The sequence below is a fragment of the Pollachius pollachius genome (genome assembly GCF_949987615.1).
Source record: "Pollachius pollachius genome assembly, chromosome: 19".
Classification (NCBI taxonomy): Eukaryota; Metazoa; Chordata; class Actinopteri; order Gadiformes; family Gadidae; genus Pollachius; species Pollachius pollachius.
In genome coordinates this window covers 11,472,233-11,487,019 of record NC_136952.1, presented here as the reverse complement: position 1 = coordinate 11,487,019, position 14,787 = coordinate 11,472,233, and the positions used below count along the sequence as shown (strand labels likewise).

The 14,787-nt window shown below is 44.9% G+C and overlaps 1 protein-coding gene across 1 annotated transcript in view; it reads right to left on the bottom strand.

Moving 5' to 3' along the window:
- snx29 (sorting nexin 29) overlaps nucleotides 1-14,787 on the bottom strand; it is a 100,559-nt gene that overhangs the window by 47,832 nt on the left and 37,940 nt on the right. Inside the window, exon 15 of the mRNA XM_079756275.1 lies at nucleotides 4,942-5,048. Within this exon, the coding sequence (XP_079612401.1) occupies nucleotides 4,942-5,048 (107 nt within the window). The remainder of the gene's footprint in view (nucleotides 1-4,941; nucleotides 5,049-14,787) is intronic.

Sequence of the window (14,787 nt, the reverse complement as noted above, 5' to 3'; positions counted from 1 at the left end):
CAGACAGCCAGTCAGAGTTTGGGTGCAAATAGCCTGTATAATATCAGAAAAGTGTGTCGATTGTTGCTCTGGTTATGAGCTCAAACATTGTGGTTTCCGTCTTTATATACGGCTTACTTATAATATATTTTGAATATACTAACACTATTCTAATGATATATCTGTTTATACTTTTGATTGTGTCTATTTATTCTTCAGTCTGATGCGGTCCTTCCTTTGTCTGTTATGGAATAGGATGTCTGCATGTGAGTTAATATTGTAATCGTCCAGGGCATTCACATGGTAAACATTAAAGGAGGGCTGGACTCAATGTAAAACATGTCTTAGGTATCAGTATATCAATTACATAATCTTACCCCTAATCCTATCCATCTAACCGTAACCCTAACCCCAATGCTAATTAACTTTAATGATTATGATTGCATTAATTGATGTTAATGAATGTACCCGTATTCTAAATTTGACCATAACAATCTCATCAGACCTAGCAGTGACACAGCTCACCACTGTATGAGGGCTGTGTTTTAAAGTACAGTGTATAGAACATCTTGTTTTCCCGTCTTGAGGGTCTGGCTGTTACCGAACTCCCCTTCAACCACTTGAACTGCAAATCTACTTGTCTCGAGTCTTATAGTTGCAAAAAATTTCCCTTTCAGAATATTTGTGATTTCGACAACTTTCTGGCGCCTACCTGGTGATGTCTACTTATTGCTTTTTTTTAAAAGACAAACCTCAATAAATGTCATTCTAACCAAACAACTTCAACAAGGGTAGCAGAACCGGTGTTTATTGGACCAAACTTCGGCCCGCTACAAAGCACGTCCAAATCCAATCCCGAAAATAACGATGCATCCGCTCTCACCGGCATCACAGATCAAGAGTCACATGCTTTATGCATTCCACAGCTCATTACTGCTTTACCCCTCACTAACTCCAAACCCCCCTCCTCTCACTTAGTGTGTGTGTGTGTGTGTGTGTGTGTGTGTGTGTGTGTGTGTGTGTGTGTGTGTGTGTGTGTGTGTGTGTGTGTGTGTGTGTGTGTCTGTGTGTGGGTTAGTGGCTCGTTGGTAATTGTTGTTCTTGTTCGTGATGTTGTTTATGGGTAATTAATGAGTGTGTGGATCAAAGGAAGGATGTGCAATCCTTCCCCCAGGACACCTATACAGTTTTGACCCATATCTCTCCTCCGTACACCCCCTCCACCACCATCAACCCCCCCAGCCTTGTACACCCCTTTCACCACCACTACCCTACCCCTCATACACCACTATCACCACCACCACTACACCACTATAACCACTACCCCCCCGGCCTCCTACAACACTATAACCACCACCACTACCCCCCCCCCCCCCCTTCATACACTACTATCGCAGCATTGTGTTATCAATGTCAGCATTGATAACACAATGCTGACAACACACTGCGCGGTTGGAGGGGAAGATGGTGACAGCAAAGAGTGTGCATGGCATGCCCCAAAGTTTGGGTGCAAGTGTAAGAAAGAAAGCGAGAGAGAGAGAGAGAGAGAGAGAGAGAGAGAGAGAGAGAGAGAGAGAGAGAGAGAGAGCACATGTGGGAATACAACTGTCAGTGACTACAGGGGAATTTGGGTTAGGATGATCCAGGCCGTTAGGCACGGTGGGTTTTCTCGGGGCTGAATGGCGAGGGGGGCGGGGCCTCATGGAGGGAGGTCTGGCGACTAGCTCTGTTGTGGTAAACGGAGCGTATAGCCCAGCGATGGCAGGTCGCTGTGAGGCGCCCGTGGTGCAGCACGCGGGCACTCAGGTACTGTAAAATATACATAATACAGAGATGGAGAGCTGATGGATGGATTCCGCGATCGAAACGAGAATAATCATTTAACAAGTAGAACGACCAAATAATGCCGTTCTAATTTCACACGTGGCCCTTTGAACTCTTGGAACTGTTGATGGGCATGTTCCATTATCTACAACTTTCTATTGACAGAATGATGAATCAAGTTATAATGTTAATCCATGTCACCAGACATGCGTGACCCTTTGAGGACCACTAGTCCTGTTCCTTGACAGGAGAGGAGAGGGGAAGGGGTGGGGAGGAGAGAGGAGAAGAGAAGAGAAGGGGTGGGGAGAAGATAGGAGAAATGGGGAGGAGAGGAAAGGAGGAGTTGTTACGGCGATGTGGAGAGAGCACACAGAAGCAATGGGACGGAGACTAGGGGAGCGCAAAAAGGGAGGGAGGGCGAAAGGCTGCATGAGTGGAGAGGCCATGGCAAAAGAAGAAATTATTTACTCCTACGATTTTCTCTAATATTTGAATAAATGATTCAACCGAAGGTGTGGGTTTGCATACTGTTTATTTTAAAGGTAGCCGCTCAGTGAGTGAGTAACTGTAAGCAGGGTAATAAGTATGGATCTTGCTCCATAAGATCTATATTGACCATTCCGTCCTTCATTCACACATATAGGCCATATGGGGTATTTCCAAGCAATCAATACCAATGTGATTTTTCTCCACACACACACACACACACACACACACACACACACACACACACACACACACACACACACACACACACACACACGAGGGCTTTAACGACTAATGATGTATTTGGAAAAGCTACTGCAAGACATACCTTGTGTTGGCTTCCTCTATCCCTCCCAAATGTTTTCTCAGGCATTCCACCGAGAAAAGGTAAACAGTACAAAACATCTATTGGATTTAATGGGGGACACAGCCATAATGGTTGTATATTTACACTATATTTGTCGAAACGGTCGAAACAGAAAAGTGAGGAGAGCCTGGCTGTCCCTCGACACTGGGGTGGGACCGTTGGAGTCAACTTCCCCTCACAGGCACGAAACAGCTTAGAATTCAGCTGCGAAAAACCACGTCCAATTATAACCAAAAGTGACAGAGCATAAATAATGCACGCGAAGCAGTAATTAACTATGACCACAGAGAGAGTAAAAAGAACAACTTTATCCGCTTAACATTTCAGACGGAATGTTTGCAGATTCGTACGTTTAAAAATACAGGGGGAAACCTGGACTGTGGTTCTGCTGAATCTCCATAGAGAAAGATGTGATGGTACTTATTAATAAGCTGCTAACACGCGCAGCACTCGACAAAGACATGACATGCGGGCTTTCCCTCTTTCCTAAGGACTCTCCCCCACATCCTCTCATCTCTCCATACTAAAAGAGACGGCGGCAGAGTCTCCTAACTACCAGGAAGAGCCCTGCCTCAGCAGATGGCTGACTGTACGAAGAGACCAGAGTACAGACAACAAGTAATGAGAACAAATCACTTTTAAGTCGTGTTTCCTGCTTCCAGGCCTGAAAAACATCATTAGCCGCCACTGTATCGCCACCAGCCAACGACAGCCGAGGTACTCTCAACCAGCCAATGGCAGCCGAGGCACTTCCGATCAGCCAATCGGATGCCTAGCGCTCTTTGCCATTTTTACTGTTTATACTTCACAAAATAATTCCTCCACCACCAGAGCCCAAAGCTAGACAACTGTTATTCCCATTCGGGTGAGGAACCGAGGCAGGTGCACGCACCTGGTGTAACGTAGTATAGCATTAGCATAGCATTAGCATAGCATCTGCTCGGTGAACCGGCCGAAGTGTTCCATTTGGTGGCGGGCTCCCTATGGAGACTGACAGCTCGGCAAATTAACAAATAAATAAGTAAACGCCATTAAAAATGCATCACACATACATGTGCATGAATAAGTGAAAAGATGGCTTTCCCCAAACAAAGCCCGAATTATTTCTTATTAAAGAAATATAAAACGAGATGAATTATTTATGCTGAACACCGCAGCTGCCTCCGCTACACCCACCCTTCTCAATCTCCACCCACACCACAAGAAAACACACAGGCATGCACACAAACATTATGGAAACCGACCACTGTTCTAGCGTCGACCTCATGGTACGCCAGAGGAACATCTCCCCACAAGTGGGGAACAACTCGGGGAACAACTCGTTTGCCCAACTCGGGGATAATGACCCGACAGTTTGGTTGGGTGCTTTCACTAGGTCGTCCCGTTCCTAGTTTGGAAGTTAAATATCACATGCGTTCACGCAGAATGTTTGATGGTTGGTCAGTGATAGTGAACTCCAGCACCACCTGTTCTGAGTGGTTTTCTCCTTATGACAGCAGATTGTAAAAATGGATATTTAAATGTTAAATCACGGGATTAATGTTGAATCAACATGTAGGAAGTATATTTTAATTAAAAAACAATGTGCTTTAATGATTGTTTAATATATTGACTTGTGAAGATGAAAGGGAGTGCTTCTAAACACAATTACAAAAGTAGTAGAAATTGCTGCGTGCACTTTTAAGACCGTCCCTTAACTTCCGCAGGTAAAACGCAGCTCGACATTAAAAGTCGTTGATTTCTAAAGTCTACATAGTTTGTGAAACACTCAGAGAAACTAGGAGTGTGAAATATGGCCGAAGGTCCAGTCTTTACTCTTAACAGTAATCCGTGAAATCGGTCCTCCTTTCAAGGGGTAATTCTGTTATGCAAAGGTTACAAACATTGAACGTTGAATATCAAACTAAAATCACTGCGGTAGTTTCGGTGGGTATTTCTGCTTCGAGGTGATAAGACGAATCACTTCTGTACTAATTCAATTCTGCTTAGAAAACTAAGCGGATTACTTCTGTTTTCACCGAAGATCGGGCAACATTTACAAGTGAAGCTTTCTGCCTTAAACTCCGTCCTTGTCCTCGTCCATCTTTAGCCAGGAAAGTTCGGTTTGGCGACTGACTTCGTCAGATACCTCACCGAAAGCCAAAAAACTGCTACATTTTGTGTAAAAAAAAATCCTGCAAATTATTCACAAAATGAACACCTTAATTTGGGCCGCACTGTCACGCGCCACACAGAAAAGATCGTAAACGTATCGGGAGAATCATGTGAAAGCGGCCATCACTCACCTCGATGAGTTTCCGCTCGTAGCTCGCCGCTAGCTCCTCGATGTCCTCCATGGACTTGGTCTGAGGGGCAGGAGCCTGGACCTCACTGGAGCCCAGGATCGGGAGGGCTGAGGGGAGAGAGAGAGACACACACATTGAGAGAGAGACAGAGACAGAGAGAACGAGAAACAGAGAGAGAATCTGAGATAGACAGAGACAGAAAAAGAGAGAACAAGAAACAGAGAGAGAGACAGAGAGAGACAGAAACAGAGAGAGAGAGAGAGAAAGAAAGAGAGAGAAACCGAAAGAGAAACCGAGAGAGACAGAGAAAGAGACAGAGAGAGAGAAAGACAGATGGAGACAGAGAGAGTCAGAGTCAAGGAGTGTCTATATAAATATTAATCTAAATATAGATATATAAAAAATATATATATATATGCAAGAAGAAAAGCATATGGTTTCAAAGATGTCACACACACACACACAACATTCACAACACACATTCACACACTGTGAGAGGATGAAAAAGCTGGGAGCGAAGCTTGTTTTGTCAGAGCGATAAAATCCACTGCTGTACTTTATCATCAGACAACACTTATTGTTTATTATTGTTATTTTTCCCAGTTTCGCTTACCGGCACCATTGGACCAGAACAACCCTCCATCCCCCCCCAGCCACTGTTACTGAGCCCAACACATCACTTAAAAGTGTTGCATTTGAACCAGAACTCAGCGTGGGCCGTGGGTACCCAGCCTTCAGGACAGACACACACACACACACACACACAAACACTCACACAGTACTTCCATCAACTGATTGCATCTTAGAGAGATTTTGTACATGAAGGCTTAAGAGGCAGGGAAGAAAGAGAGAGGGTTGGTGACAGAAGATAATCATTTACGTAATTAATATCCACAATTTATTTCATTCAAAACTACAGCGTAATATCACACACACACACACACATCCTCTCCTTGGTTTGAACTGAAGTTTAGGGAAATGTAAATTATGGTATCAGACTACGACTACTTTTACCTAACTAATGTCCCTGACATTTCCAAACATAGTATTTCTATCATTCATGGGCGTATCTTGACTATAAAACAGGCAATCACGATAAGAGTATATTTTCCTTAATTATTGCAAAGCCCTTGGTTAGACATTCCATTAGGCATTAAAGCAATATCCACTATCTTTATCATAGTATTGGAAAAGACAGGCGAGGGAGAGTATGGAGAGGGAGATAACGGAGAGAGAGAGTGGGAGGGTTAAGGAGTGAGCAAGTGAAAGAGATAAAAGAGAGGAGAACGAGGGGACATAAGGGAGAAGAGAGAGGGGGTACAAGCAGATGTTGCAGACGAAGAGATGTTAGGCAGGCACCTGGCCTGCAATAACAGAACTAACTTAGCGGGCCTTTCTTAACAGCTGCAATCAGACTGTGTGTGTGTGTGTGTGTGTGTGTGTGTGTGTGTGTGTGTGTGTGTGTGTGTGTGTGTGTGTGTGTGTGTGTGTGTGTGTGTGTGTGTGTGTGTGTGTGTGTGTGTGTGTGTGTGTGTGTGTGTGTGTGTGTTCAAGAGCCTCTGAAATGCATCTATTTCCATCGAAGTGTCAATGTTTCTCATTAAGCTTGTGGCTCTATACTTTTTAATGATTTGCACATCATTTTCTGTATGTGAATAGGCTAGACATGTTTATACGAGAGTGTGCGTTTGTGTACGTCCTCACACGATCCACACACACTCCAAATTCCAAATTTGTGTCTACGCGCGCGAGACACTATTATCACCAAATCGCAAAGAACAAAAGCAAACAGATCAGCTACCATTAGGAACCTCATGGTTCTCAGTGTGGGGCAGTAAACAGACCACAGGGCCACCAATGGGGGCATGCATCGCTTGCTTCATCCATAAGCATCTGTCTATAAAACTCACAGCCCTCCAGCACGCCCGCTGGGGTCCCCAGCGGGGAACACGGTTTGAACCCGGTGTCGGTGTCCCCCCCCCTGCCCGGGCACTCCCCTGGATTGAATCCGCTCAGTGTTACATGCAGGGGTCGCTCGCTACAGCGGGTGCGATCTAGAGGGTTACGCCCTGCTAATTCTGTGAACAGATGTGGAACGACGTCGCAGTCGGAGCGCTGTGAAATTGGGGCCCGGGTGAATCTCCTCCGTATCGTATCTTTTTGTGAAATCTCCCTCTCGCACGGTCTGATAGAATTCCCTGAGCACCGTGTCGGCGAAGGGGACAATGCTTTGTTTTTTGTAATTTTAACGGAGAGATATCGTTGTTTGTGGTTTTTTTTGTGTTTGTTTGTTTCGCTCGCTGTGCAATTTTGTTTTTTTTCCCCTTTGTTGTTCCCCTTGTCCTCCGTTTTCCTCCTCTACGCTATTATTATAAAAGAGACAGACAACGGCAGCTCACCCCAGACGCCGATAAACAAACCTTTTCACCCCCTCCCTTCTTATCCATCTTCCTCTTGTATATTCTCCCTGCCCTTTCCGTTTCACCGGCACTTTTATATTAAAATGTTTTCCTGTCAATGGACAAACGCACAATTTTCCTCCCCCAAGGCCCTGAGCTTCTGCGTTCAGTTTCTCCCCCTAATAATGTTGTGCTCTGAAGAGCAGTCCCTTCCATCCATGCATATCAATCGGAAACCACCATGTGACTCACACACGGCACAAACTCACACACCACACAAACACACACACACACACACACACACACACACACACACACACACACACACACACACACACAGAGGGGCTGCTGGGAGTGCTGGGCACTTGGCGACCGTGCCCGGAGTGCCTCAGTGGTGCCCGGTGGAAATACACATCGGGGGGGGGGGGGGGGGGTTCTGGTTGGTTGTTGGAGAACAAGTTCAAATAGTGCACGGCGAGAAGCACCGCAGACAAGTGTGTGCGTATACTATATAGTCTGGTGTACACACACACACGTATGCATACCAAACGTCTCCAGGACTTGCATGTTGCTGACTGGGTCAGCTTGGGAGCAGCCAGGCGGCGAGCAGACTTAATTAACGTCTGCTAATCATAAGCAATCTTCTTTCATTTACTAATCACCCAAAGGTTGTTTCCTGCTGATAACACCATTGGACGTGTGTGACGCCTGTGTGTGTGTGATGCCATGAAACCATGAAAGGTGTGAAATGGTTCGAGTGGCATAACACAAGAGGGATAAACAACTACAAGGACAGAGACCACAATGATTACAGAGAAAGCGAGAGAAAGAACTATGAATGATTACAATCCTATGATTTCAGGCTATTACAAAAGAAGAACATCACTGTGCAAACGCACGCATGAATTGGGGTGCCCGAGAAGTACAGACGGACGCGCACAGAGTCTAGACCCAGTGAAGGAAAGCATTCAGGGACTCAACAAGTGAGCGGGGAGGTGTGGAAATGGTCATTCTCCTCGCTCTGATGGCCTCAATCAATGGCCTCCACTCTCGCTCCAGTCCACTTAGAGCGCCACTGATCACTGAAGAGAGAGCGTGCCTTGCATGGGCACACACAAGCACAAATGCACGCACACTAACACACACACACACGCACGCACAAGTGGATACATAAAACGCAGGATGCATACCAATTGTTGTTCAATAGCCGTGGCATGAGATGATTTAGCATCTAAAAGGGTTAATGTTCCATTGGTACGCACCCACAAGGGATAGACAATGCAAGCCCATAGACGCATGCTTGAACAGTTATGACTCATAGACACATAAACACACACACACATATATACTGTACATTCTGACAGTCGAGTTGCAAATAACCAACACGACACGTACTATTCCATGTCGTACTCCTATATACAGAAAAAATAAGCATCAATTCAAAAAAGAGATCTCTACCTTTCCCATTCCATAAAAAAAGAACTCTCTCTTCCAAATGTCAGCTCTGCTCCTATCAACTGAAAACCCCATATAGTAGGGTGGTGGTCATGGGGGTGGAGGTGGTGCTGGGTGGTGTGCTCTGCAAGCCATTCACAAATTCGGCTCCTTTTTCTGTTGTGTGTGTGTGTGTGTGTGTGTGTGTGTGTGTGTGTGTGTGTGTGTGTGTGTGTGTGTGTGTGTCCGTGTGTCTGCGTGCGTGTGTGTCTGTTTGTCGTGCATGTGTGCGTGCTTGCATCCAATGGTTGAAAATAGCACCAATCACTGCAGCCAATCAGGGTTGAAAACCACAGCGGCCTGGCATGATAGGACAGCAAGGAGCAGAGGGAGGAGAGCGGCTGAAAGTAAGCGCCATTTCTCCCCTCCTTTCCTAGAATAACTGTATTCTTCTCAACCAGCCTTTTCACTCCAAATCACCACCTGTCTCTGTGGCAGCCATAGGGAGTTTTTCATGAGTTTGACCGCTTGAGGCTGGTCAAACAAAGAAATAGGATGTGAATGGTCTGTCTTTGTCCACCACCCCTGACAGAGCGGAAGAAAAGGGCAAGTTCCAACCTTGCAGTGATCATGTTGTTCCGCTGAACAATCACAAATGTTATCATGTTTAAGTCTTTTTTGTTCCCTTTAAGTGATATTAATTATGTTCATTCATGATCATTTTAAATACGGTACAAAAAAGTGCTTTCATTTAATTATAATATTAAAATAATTATAATATATTCATCCTTACATCCTCAAAACCATGTTTTGCCACAATGATCCTACTCCAACACTAACGACCCGAACAAGGTTGGATGAATACGAATATTTAATCAATAATAACAATAATGCTAATGAATTGCGGAAATAGCACACTAAACCAGCCATAAAATACATCTGGAGCCTTTTCTACATAAATGTGTGATGTATGAATTAAGTTGTGCAGAAAGGCAGGTTTTCAATCAATAATTTTGCAATTAGACACCATGGCATGAAATGAGTATCTATTAAAGGAACACTTATTTCCCAAACCCCTCGCTAGGCATTTCAGGGGCTTAATTGGGCATTTTCTAAATCAGAGAGGAGCATAATTGGATTATTGTGCTGAACGTGTAAACAGCCACTGTCTCTCACGGACGTGCTCAGTTAAATACAAACAGAAACACACACACACGCACACACACACACACACAAATACTTTTTTTCTCCCCCTGTTGATGGATTCATGAATGTCAAACATCAATTTGAAACCTTTGAAAACAAAAATATAATTTCTATCTTACCCAGTTTATATGGAGCAGTCTAAATGTGACTCCATGGATGAAAACCCAAACCCAAAAGATGTTTCACCATGTTTGACAAGCAGCCAGATTGATAGACAGACAGACAGTAATAGAGATAGCAGTGGAGACAGAAATCAAGAGATACAGATATAGAGATAAGATATAGTGTGTGTTTATACACTAAACCTGACCATAACACTTCCCTTGAGGAATGACGCTTTGGTCTCTCCCCATGAGGTCATGCTTCCAGCGACCAGGGCAGACTAAGTGACGGACGACCAATCAGTTCAAGTGCAGCTCGGCGTCAGCCGGCCAGAGTGGGCGGAGCCACCTCCACGAGGGAAGAATAAATCGAGCGGAACGCAACTTCAGCCGCTTGATCCGCAACGGGCAAAACATGGGGCGCAAATTGGAGGATGGCCCTGCACATGATTCGCTCTTCCCTCGTGAAGAACAATCCGCCTGATTTCAGCTCCCATCGATCCGAAAATGGGGCGACGGCTTATCGTTTCCTGTGACATATGTCATCATATCCTTGTGTATTTGTAGACAAATAAACATGAATATCTGGCAAAATATAACAGGCTAACCATAGCAGATGAGAGATTGTCTGGATAACGGTGAGGTTTGGTGGTCAATCGATCACTACCTGACAGTAAACCAGGAAGTTAAGAACAATGAGAGGGAATATTTAAATTACAGCTGTTTGTGATGGCAAGTAAAACAACCGCTGAAATTAGGAAGGAAGGAAGAAAGAAAGCTGCCCACCTGCTGAGTGAGCATGGCACTATGAATCCATCATACCTACCTACCACGTATAACAGGTATATACTGTATGTATGCGTCTCCTCTAAGCTCTTATGTAGGCCAATAAACTGTGAAGCCCAAAGCCAATGGAATATAAACATAGCAGGGTTGCACTTTTGGCTCCCTTTGTATACGACTCTGCTGGAGTCTATTTAGGTCAGTCTGGTCAGGACGGACACTAAATAATGTTTCTTAATTCAGCCTCTGTCCCGACATGGGTTGAGCAGTGTATCTTAAAACTCTTTTAGTTGCATGTGGGGTTGGTTTTTGTTATAAATATATAGTGTGTTTGCACTTATGTCACTAATTAGTAGAGTAAAACCAAATAGAATATTACGGTGATCAAAGCGAGAAAAAGAAAACCCTTCGACCTCAAAATGTCTAAACGGCAGAGCGTCAGTGTTCAATCTCCTGAAACATATTCAAATGCACCTATTAAGCATTCATGCTGGCACTTGCACTCTCCAATCCTTATGCATGACGAAGCTCACACCATTTCATAACCAGTCCCTTCAGGAAAATAAAAAGGGACACACAAGAATAACTAAGACAATAAGAATACATTTGATTTAAAAGCCTTTCTCACAAACTGGCAACACTTATACTTACACACACACACACACACACACACACACACTTGACCCACTTACGAAGAACACTCTTTGACCACTGTCATAATGTATTTACGTTTGCGGAAGAACAAAACATGCTGACATCCACATATGCAATAGGAGCATGTACTTGTATGGCAGTCATGGGCTGCCGACTCTAACACTAACCCTAAGCCTTGTAGTTGGACTGTTATTCTCGCAGGACTTTATTTAATCGGAGCATCTGAGGATTGCGGTATTAAGTACCACGTAAGTAATTATTTCCATGCACAAAGGAGCATAGGGAAATAAGTATCTAGAGGAAAAACAGGACACAATGTGCTTGTTGAACAAAGAACTGGTTTGTCGACTCATCAGCCCATCGAGGAAGACGAGCAAGCACGACGGGACCGGGATCAGACGGACGGACTGACGGATGGAAAGAAATCCGGAATTACGTTGAACCCATTCGAGATGAAAGCAAATTTTTGTCAGCTGAAAAAGGTTTCATAGGTGTGACAGACCCACATCCCAAACCGAGAAACGGACTGTAGTGTCACCCAAGAAGGATGCATCCATCCCTCACCCCCTTCCTTTTCCCCCCATCAGGCCAAAACAAGCCCCCCAGCATCCCGACCGAAGCAGCCCTACGAGAGCAGGCCAGACGGCGACCCAGACGTGGGATATTTCCAACCCCCTGTCCTGAAATAAACTGCCAGTCAAATGACACTCCGGCGGCAGAGGATAAAAGAAGAAATAATAAAATGTCCGCCGTCGTCGCGACTATTACGGTCGGGGCGAGGCGAGGAGCCAGAACGACCGGCCGCATTAGACATGCTAATCTCATCTGGGCCGCGCCGGGCGTGAGCGGAGTTAAATCTAGTTAGAGTCCGTAAAGACGGCGAGGTCTGTGTTTGCACCCAGCAGAGCGGGATCACAAGCCCTAATCCACTGTTTGAAACCCCCTTCCCTCCCCCCTCACCACCCTTTCCCTTCCCATTCCCGCCACGGTCTGTGACATCAGAGCCGCTAAGGTCAGGTGACGCCAGGCGGGTTGAAAGCACCTTGGCGCGTCTCCCTTCGCTCAGAGAGCCGGGGAAAAGGTCACCATGGCAACACCAAAGCCGCGTTTCTTGTTAGCAACATTTTTCTCTCTGTTTGCTTCTCTGGCCATGGTACCCGATCCCCGGCCCCAGCGATCCCTTTTCTCCCGTTCAGCCACACAAGCTTTGCTAATTGACTGCCGTTTTAGAAAGTAAATCTAATTGCTTTTTGGTTACCGATTAATTTTGCTGACGCCGCTAAAGGTTAGGGTTGTGCGTGGTTCACTCACATTATCTCTCTCTCTCTCTAAGGGGTTAGAGGGTGTCTATTTAATTTAGGACTGACCCGATCGGGCAAAACAAACAACCTTAAATGACAGCCTTAAATGACATCCTGGGTCCTCACAACACGAGCTTGTAAAGCTAGCGTTAAATGTTAAGGGGTTTGTTGTGAACGGGGGGGGGGGGGGGGGCATCACAAACAGCTGTAATTTAAATATTCCCTCTCATTGTTCTTCTTCGTGGTTTACTCCTACTTGATCGTGATTGGCTTATCTAAGGAGGGATCGACCTGATAACTGTTGGGGTTATTCAAAGGTTTAATAATACACTAGTCTTGAGAGCTAAAAAAGTTCGAGGTTGATTCAAAGGATAAAAAAATGTGCTTGGTGGAAAATATTTAATAGAAAATCGAATCGACTCTGGCTGAAGCAGCACTAGAGGTAGAAAATCTATTCAAGGGACAGTGAATCACAAAAAAATCTTTAGACGTGGTAATATGTATTTCATGTTCTTCAACAGTGAAAAGTAATCCATGCCATTTCATCTAGGTTACGGAAATAAGAACGTTATTCAGGGACACCATGAGAATAACTGTTCCACTCTGCTCCGAATGCAGGAAGTGTAACTCTTACGATGTCGAGGGGCCTTTTAGGAGCCTCTCCGTTGTCACGACGAACGGGCCCAGGCGGTGTGGTGGGTGTGGACGCATGGAACTCTGTCTGGGCAGAGGTTGCTGTTGACGGAGGCGTCCGAGGGAGTGTTATGCTTCTCCGACGCTGTGCATTTCCTATCCAACATCCCTCATTATAACAGGCATACCTAACAACGGTTAGAGGGCAGAAGAGGAGCGGGGTTGGGGGGACTGAGCTGATACAGGTCGTCACTTACACTTTTAACATCAATAACATTACCAATATACATGCTACAGAATGGATGTAGTTATAGGCAAACACAAGTAAAACACCATCAAACTGAGACGAGATTTGAATATGGAATGAATGAATAACCAGTTGGATAAGACGCTAATACCCAAGACCACCACTGACCTTTCTCTAAGCGGGGCTTTTAACCCCTGAACCCTATGGGAATGAGTTAAGACGTCTAATCAAATTAAACCTCAAGTATCGCCGACGGAAAGGGCAACAGATACAACTCAACCTCAGAGCTCTCTTGAGGCTTAAATTCTCCCTAAAATATAATATTTAAATAGAGATACTTTAATTCCACCTTTGAAAAACTTTTCATCAAAGCACAGTTATTTGTCTTTATTTGATTAAAGTGTATTATTAAACCAACGTAGAGCCAAAATAAACAGGTGCTAGACACCTGTTTATGTGTCTAGCACCTGCGTTGATCATTTTCTTTAGTTGAGGTGAGAGGTCGTGAGACACACACGATGTGTAAATGTTATCTATCGGGAATTATTGCTTTCCACTTAACAACATAATAATTGCATTAATTGGCTGGCAATAGCCTCCAGACAAACATCTGTGATTTATTTCTTGAGCACACTGAAAAAAAAACAAGATGACTTTTTAATCATCACTCGTTTTTTTGGGGGGACTTTTATAACTCAATTTAGAACTTCATTTAAAACTTTAAAAGGAACAAATATTGGTCGAACCAGGCCCCTCGGGCGCCCCTGGGTGGTTCAGCTCTCCAGACGTGCAAACCTCTCTCTGTTTGACCACCCAAAGTGTTTAAAGGGACGGGCGGTAGCAGTCGCCTTAAACACTTTAACACTTTAACACAGCCCCGCTCCTCCTGCACGTCACTTTAACAAAGAGTAGAACAAACCGAGCCCGACCTCATTAGCAGCGATGGAGCCACGGAGCGTGCCCGCCCAGCATCATTCATCACGGGCCTGGGTGAAATGTAAATGCAGCGACCAGCCAGGCATCTGGCCCTGACATTTACAAGTGTACCCCGGCCCAATAAGCCCCCCAGCACCACCACCGCCACCGAC